The sequence below is a fragment of the Trachypithecus francoisi genome, unplaced genomic scaffold (assembly GCF_009764315.1).
Source record: "Trachypithecus francoisi isolate TF-2019V2 unplaced genomic scaffold, Tfra_2.0 Lachesis_group12, whole genome shotgun sequence".
NCBI lineage: Eukaryota > Metazoa > Chordata > Mammalia > Primates > Cercopithecidae > Trachypithecus > Trachypithecus francoisi.
The window spans coordinates 63889650-63897574 of NW_022681457.1; the positions used below are offsets into that span (position 1 = coordinate 63889650).

At 50.8% G+C, this 7925-nt stretch overlaps 1 protein-coding gene across 1 annotated transcript; it reads right to left on the minus strand.

The window, feature by feature from the left end:
• Positions 1-4514: 4514 nt before the first annotated feature.
• On the minus strand, positions 4515-7387 carry SCGB2B2 (secretoglobin family 2B member 2). Its single transcript, XM_033225663.1, has 3 exons — positions 5575-7387; positions 5246-5430; positions 4515-4670 (listed from the first exon to the last, which is right to left on the minus strand). The coding sequence occupies exons 1-3, from the start codon at positions 5990-5992 to the stop codon at positions 4629-4631; spliced, it is 645 nt and encodes a 214-aa protein (XP_033081554.1). The 5' UTR covers positions 5993-7387; the 3' UTR covers positions 4515-4628.
• Positions 7388-7925: the final 538 nt, after the last annotated feature.

Genomic DNA, 7925 nt, shown 5'->3' on the forward strand with positions numbered 1-7925 from the left:
TGTCCTGACCTGACTTCTCTCAAATGGAACATGGATCTCAGCTATGATTCTGTTTTCCATCTATCCATGCACTCATCATCCATCCATCCGTCCATCCATCTATTCATCCATCCATCCATCATCTATCCATGGATGCATCTACCCACCCATCCATCCAACAATCCATCGGTCCAGCTATCCATCTATCCTTCTATTCTTTCACCTATTTCAGAGACAGCACTTCCTACAGTTGGGCAGCAAGACTCTTGTTGAAGAAGATGTGGATGAGGCATTTCTGTGGGTGCCAGAGGACCTCCATATAGTGCTAGGTTAATATTACTAAGTTATGGCTGAAATTCAATATTCTATAAAACATACAAGTAGGGAATATAATTCCTTATACCAACAGCTACAGAGATCATCACGTATCATTAAGAATAACAGAGTTGTAAGCATTTTAGTTAAAGTAAACTCTCACAGGACATTGTCATTTTAAGAAATTACTCAATTTCAGGACAACTGACAGATCATGGGTAGGTTCATCTTCAGTGACGAATATTCTCTAACATTTTCCTTATTCTTTCAAACACATGTGAGATGCTTTTGCATCTTGAAGTATTCATATCAATAGCATGTTCGTCCAAAATTTCTCAGGGCATTTCTCTTTCCATTTACTTCTAGTTGAAACTCTCTATCTTTGATTGCTAAAAGTTGAGTTTTAATTGAGACTGAATAAGTAGCATGATCTTTATTATTTTCTTTAGCTCCACAGATTTTAACGCCACTGAAATGCTGAAATGTACATGTTTTGGTCTTCAGGTCCAACTCTTCCATGAGCTCCAAACTAGAGCGTCTCACACCCACTGTGTCCCATCCTCCTGGATAGCCAATGGATGTCTTGGATGTGGGAAACTTATCCAGGCTAGCATGGGACTCCGGATCTTTGCCCTAAACCTGCTTCTCCCCAGGCTTCACCTCTCAGCAGTGGCATCGCATCCAGCCAGCTGCTCCAGCCCAAATGTGATGGGATCATTTTGATTCCCGTTCTCTCCACTATTCAATTCAACAGCAGGCACTGTCAGTGCTGCCCCAGCCTCTGTCTCCCTCATGTCTCTCCAGGGCTGCACTGTGACAAGGCCATAGTGTCTACCTGGATGGCCACAGGGACTCCCGGTTGGTCTTCCTGCCTCCACTGCCAACCCCATTACTCTATTTCAACAGGGAAAGCATGACCTCTTAAGTCCTGCTCCTCCCCTCCCAGGATTTTTCACTGCACATGGAAAGGATTTACCTTTCTGCAAGGTCCTGCGTGACCTGGCACTTGCCTCATTTTCTGACGTGACCTCCTTCCCCGCTGTCCCTTGTTCCAGATGCACTGGCCATTTCTCCAACACACTAAATCCTTTCTCATCACACTGCATTCCCTGCCCCAGACCTTCACCTGGTGGCTGCCTCAGGTTCTTCAGGACTCAGGGAAGACATGTCTCCTCACGTGCCTTCTGGGACCATCTGACCCAGTGTGGCACCCCAAGCCAGTTCCACCGATCACATTTCGCTGTTGGGTGGTCCTTGTGGTTGTCATCACTATTACAATTTTCTTCAGCTTTGCAACCCCCTCTTCACCTTGGATGTGAACTTCAGGGAAGCAGGGCCCTCACCTGCCTTGTTTTCCACTGGGTGCCCGACTCTGGGAAAGGGCCTGATGTGTGGCAGGAGACACTCCTTCCCTGGCTGAGTGGATGGATGAGGACTGGGATGAAAGTGCATTAAATGAGACCAATTCTGGGAACAGAGGGGAGAGGGGAGAAGATGTGTCTGGAGATGGGGGACTGAAACGTGTGACTGGGAGGAGATGACATCTGAGTGATGACAAGGAGAATGGGTAGAAGGGAGAAAGGGCATTTGGGGCAGTGGGAGTGAGGGAGGAGGAGAATGTTGAAAGGAAATCTGGGAGTGCAAAGATGAGGTGGTCAGCAGTGGAGCCTGGTCCTGGCCAGCCGTGTGTGCCCTGCTGAGGGGTGGATAGGCACCTGTAGGGAAATGAGCCCTCAAAGATCCAGGGAGAAAGAAGATCCAGGCTGGTTTTCCCATGGAAGGGGAGTGAGGCTGGAGGCAGGGAGACTCAGAGGGATGGAGGTCTCGGTGACCTGAGTAGGAGGGAGGGACAAGGTTTGGGGGGTGTCATCTGAGAGACACCTGGGTGGGACAGAGAGGGAGGAGTCTGTGGGGAAAAGAAAGAAAGATCAGACTGTTATTGTGTCTATATAGAAAGAAGTAGACATAAGAGACTCCATTTTGTTCTGTATTTGAGATGCTGTTAATCTGTGACCCTACCCCCAACCTTGTCCTTGCAAGAGACATGTGCTGTGGTGACTCAAGGTTTAAAGGATTTTGGGCTGTGCAGGGTGTGCTTTGTTAAACAAGTGCCTGAAGGCAGCTTGCTGGTTAAAAGTCATCACCGTTCTGTTAATCTCAAGTACCCAGGGACATGCACACTGCCAAAGGCTGCAGGGACCTCTGCCTAGGAAAGCTAGGTATTGTCCAAGGTTTCTCCCCATGTGATGGTCTGAAATATGGCCTTGTGGGAAGAGAAGGACCTGATCGTCCCCCAGCCTGACACCCGTAAAGGGTCTGTGCTGAGGAGGACTAGTACAAGAGGAAAGAAGGCCTCTTGGCGGTTGTTGGCAGTTGAGATAGAGAAAAGCATCTGTCTCCTGCCCGGCCTTGGGCAATGGAACATCTTGGTATAAAACCTGATTGTATGTTCTGTTTACTGAGAAAGGAGAAAACCACTTTAGGGCGAAAGGTGGGACTTGCTAGCGCAATGCTGCTCTTTTTTTTTTTTTTTTTTATTATTATACTTTAAGTTCTAGGGTACATGTGCATGACGTTTATATCATGTATAACTCCCCAATGCAATCCCTCCCTCCTCCCCCCTCCCCATGATAGGCCCCAGTGTGTGATGTTCCCCTTCCCGAGTCCAAGTGATCTCATTGTTCAGTTCCCACCTATGAGTGAGAACATGCGGTGTTTGGTTTTCTCTTCTTGTGATAGTTTGCTAAGAATGATGGTTTCCAGCTGCATCCATGTCCCTACAAAGGACGCAAACTCATCCTTTTTTATGGCTGCATAGTATTCCATGGTGTATATGTGCTGCTCTTTATACACTAAAAAGGTTTATGGAGATGTTTACATATGCATATCAAGGCATAGCACTTTTCCTAAATGCTGCTCTTTATACACTAAAAAGGTTTATGGAGATGTTTACATATGCATATCAAGGCATAGCACTTTTCCTTAAACTTATTCATGTCACAGAGAACTTTATTCATATGTCCTATTGCTGACTTTCTCCCTATAATGATCTTATTATCCTGCCACTTCCTTTTCTTTAAGATGGTAAAGATAATTATCAATAAATACTAAGGGAACTCAGAGACCGGTGCCGGCGTGGGTCCTCTGTATGCTGAGCACAGGTCCCCTGGGCCCACTTTTTCTTTCTCTATACTTTCTCTCTGTGTCTCATTTCTTTTCTCAAGTCTCTCGTTCCACCTAACGAGAAACGCCCACAGGTGTGGTGGGGTAGGCCACCCCTTCAGGAGTCTCGGGTAGTGTAAGCTGATAGGGGTAGGCGACCACTGCCTGGGAGGTCCAAGGGGCCTGTGGAAAGGGCCTGAGGTTTGGGGAGGGACCTCCCCCAGAAGGAGTTGATGGAGCCTCATCAGTATATTGAAGGCCACTGAGACCTCCATCGAAGACGAAATCAACTGAGAGGTGAGGTGGGAGAGAGGGGCCATGTCTGAGGGTAGCACTCGTTCCCTGTGACCTCAATGTCAATGTCCCCTGTCATGGTGATATGGCCACACAGACCCATGGCCTCATGCAGATTGCCTGGTCCCACCAGCCCCAGGAGCAGAGCTGAGCTGCAGGTATTTATGGGGACTCTGAGGCCTGTGACTCAGCCAGGAGGGCGGGATTTCCCAGTCTCCAGCATCCCGAGTCCTGGGGAGCCCTGGAGGGTCTGCACTGAGGGGTTGTGGGGTAGAGATAGGGGGAGAAAAAAGGACGGCTTGGGTAGGTGGAGATGGAGAAGTGTGTTAAGGTTGATTTCCTGGGCTCAGAAAACAGGCATATCGGCTGGGCACGGTGGCTCATGCCTGTAATTCTAGCACTTTGGAGGTTGAGGTAGGTGGATCAGTTGAGGTCAGGAGTTTGAGACCAGCCTGGCCAACATGGCAAAACCCTGTCTCTACTAAAAATACAAAAATTAGCCAGGTGTGGTGGTGTGTGGCTACATTCTGCTACTCAGGAGGCAGAGGTAGGAGAATTGCTTGAACCCAGAAGGTGGAGGCTTCTGTGAGCCAAGATTGCGCCAATGCACTCCAGCCACCCTCCTCCCTGCCAAAAAGAAAACAGGCACGTCTATGCTACATCTGGTGAGTTCTTCCTCAGTCATGTATTTTCACACTTGGACCCTGGTCACACTCTGCACATGCCGTCAAAGCCAACCCCACACAGATTCCAGAACACAGAGCTGAGCTGCAGGTGTTTATTGGGGTCTCTGTAGTGATAAACAGAGCCAGGTCAGGAAGGTGGGGAGCCCAAAGGAAGGCAGGAGGACTAATATTTGATCTGCAGGGGTCCTCAGATCAGGATGCATCTACGCAATCGGGACTCTGAAGGATCTTCATCTGTTGGAAAAAGAAGAAAGAGAGGAGCTGGTGGCCTCTGTGAAAGGCTCCCCAGACTCATCGTTACTGCCCGGTCCCAGAGCTCAGGGGAGCTCCTTAAGTGTGTCTGCTTCTTGGGGATCCCAGGCTCTGGACAAAGATGGTGGATGTGGGTTGTGACTCCTGCTTGAGTGTGACTCGGCATGTTTTGGTGTAGCACGTGTATGCATGTGTGTGTGCAGGCATGGGGTATGTGTGTTGCTGTTAATAGCATCCTTTGTGAGCGTGTGTTGCTGTGTACTCATCATCAGTGCATTGGTGCAGTGACTGTGGTTCCCTGCATGCCTGGGCCTCTCCCGGGCACCAGGGGCAGAGATTCTCCCCTGGCAGAGTTGCAGTGTCTGGGTCAAAGACTTGGAGAGGTGAGGCAGGAGGGCCCTGTTGGGGCAGGTGGGGGCCTTCATCTGATTGTGGGCATCCTGGGATGTGGCTTCCTGCTTAAAATATGGAAAGCGGGATGGAAGGCAAGTGCAGGGAAGTGCAGGCCTGGGATGTGTACCCATGTAGCGTGTGCAGGTCCCCCAGGGCACACTCACAATAACAAATGAATGAGCAATTCTTTCTTTCACGGAGACGTTGGCAAAGCATTGCTGGATCTTGAGGAAGGACTCTTCAGTCAGGGGACTGGGGTTGTAAGGAGCAAGCTCCTCCTTCAGGAGGTCTTGGGACACATCAAACACAACATTCCCAAGCAGTTTATTGATAGCCAGGCAGGCATCCCCTGTGGTGGATAAGGTGAGATAAGAAAGCAGAGGAGGTCAGAATTCAGCGAAACCTCCCATGGCCAGTGAGACCCTGGGATGGTGATGAGAGTGAAGGAGCAGGGCCACCCGCTTCCTCCCAGCCCTGCTCACCTCTTTCTTACCCAGCTGGACACTGCAGATCAGAACCAGCAGAAAAGCACAGGGGGCAGATGTCACCCTCATGACAGCGGAGTCTGGTCCCAGCAGGCACAGGCACGGAATTTGGTGATGGGTGAGCTTTATGTATACCTGAGCAAGGGACACGCCTCTTGTGTATATGTGTGTGTGTGTGTTGTGTGTGTGAATGTGGTCAGGACAGGTCTGCAGAGAGACCTTCAGCCCTGGGCCATGCTGTTGTGGTGGCAGCGTATCAGGAACTGGGCTCAGCATGCAGTGGGAGGGGTTGGGTGTTGTGACATTCTCTGTCCTCCCTGGACATTGGGATTGGGAGCAGGCTGAGCACTGCTGTGAGCCTGCAGGTCCAAGTGTGCATGCACATGTGACCCTGAGTCTTGGCAAACATGTGTCTGCACTTGGCATGCCCTACCACAGAATCTGCCACTGAGTACTGGCTCAACAAACATTTGCTAAGTGAGTGTGTTTGTCTGAATGGATAGCACATGAGGTGCAGCTTTTGAGAAATTAGTAAACTGCAATTTAGATTCAAGGAACATTATCTGGAGTAAAACACAGAACCTAAAAGACATGAGATGTAGCAAGTGTGTTAGGGACACATGTGACACAGTGAAGGGACTCTACATGTGGGAGGCCAGCCCAACACCACCTGTAGGGTACCCGAAGTCTGGTGGCGACAAAGCATTGAGAAGAGACAAGTTAAGAGTGAAAAGTGGGGAACCAGGGGGCCAGTGCAAAATGTGGAAGCTGAAAAAGGTGCCGAGCTCTGGTCTCCTCACTATTTATTGAGTACAATCACTTAGATCTAAGATGCAGATGTTCAGGGCGAAACAGGGAAAGGGTGGGAGTGCATCATAGGCATATCTATAGCAACAGCGGTTTAAATGAATCTCCTTTGTGCGCAAACAGCGTATCTTTAACTTATCGGAGAGGAGCTAGTGGGAGCCACTTAACTAGGAGCCTGCACATCTGTCCACCTTCCAGTGTTTCAAAGAAGTGTCTTTCTCCTTGAACACAGTGTTTACAGATAAGAGAACGGGTCTTGCTCTGGTCATGGGAACGTGATGGCAATTAGGAGGCTTTCCTCCTCAGAGGCCTCTTGTGGCTTTCCACAACTTATTGTCCCATATTTTTATGGCCAGTTTATACAGGCACCCCACAAACCCTTTTCCCAACACCTACATGTGAGCAGCTGATGTCACTCACATGATTTCTGTCTCCTGACAGGACCCTGAATAGTAAGGGTGACCCCAGGGGCAGAATCAGCAGGTGGGGACAGCTAGGGGGGGAAGGCAGCAGGGATGCTGACACTCGTACACTTGGGTGCCAGTGCCACTCCTATAGTGCTTTGTGCCCTACTGTGTCAAGGGTAGTTCTGGCTAGGAGCACCTGAGGGACATGCCCAGTGCAGAGGACGCTCATTGAGCTGCTGGGAGCCACCTAGAAATGCAGAGCAGTTCCTAGATTAGGCTGTGCCACCTACACTGAGTGGGCTCACCTAGGCCAGGCATGAGCCGTCACTCTGTGCATGTAGGGAACCTAATAGCAGCGCCCAGGACTTGGGCCTCTTAAAGGACCTACCCAGCACCGGGTAGGACTTAGAGTGGCCGTCACCTGTGGCAGGGCCCTGAATGCCCCCACATTCCAGTTGTAAAGTTGAGTGGATGAGTTGACCGTTGGACTGGCAGGCACTAAAGCAGGGGCTGTGGCTGAGCAGGGAGGATGGAGGCCACTGCCACTCCCTGGTGGGCCACTTACTGTGACATCCCTGCCACCTGTGGCGCCTGCAGCCTGGGCTGCTTCCCTCACCCCCTGTGCGGGTCACCCAGCTCTGAGCAGGGATGGCCTGACCCTGGGCCAGGGTGGGTGTAGGTGTGGAGGGAGGGCCACATGGGTGGCCCAGGTCAGTGTCAGGGTGGGCCATCCCTCATCCCACCTTCTCACTGAGCTGCTGTCCGCAGGGGCTGGATCCTAGCATGGAAGCTTCCTCTGTTTTGTCACTGTCTGTGCCTGCTCAAGCCGCTTCCCTATGGGCCCTGCTGTCGCACAGCCGCCTGATCGCTGGCTTTTCATTCTGGGACCCCATGGGCTCTGCAGCCTCGGGGCAGGCTGTGAGTCACTGGGGTGGAGATGGCAGTTGTGCCGGTGAGGGTTGTGGGATGAGACAGCTGCATTCCTGGGCGGGAGCTCTAAAATCTCACCATGTGTGTCCGCCTTTCAGACTTTGGGATAGTGTAGGGTTTCGTTTGCGTCAGGGTCTTAAGAGCAGTCACATGGCCACGTGCAGTGGCTCACACCTGTAATCCCAGCACTTTGGGAGGCTGAGGCCGGAGGATTG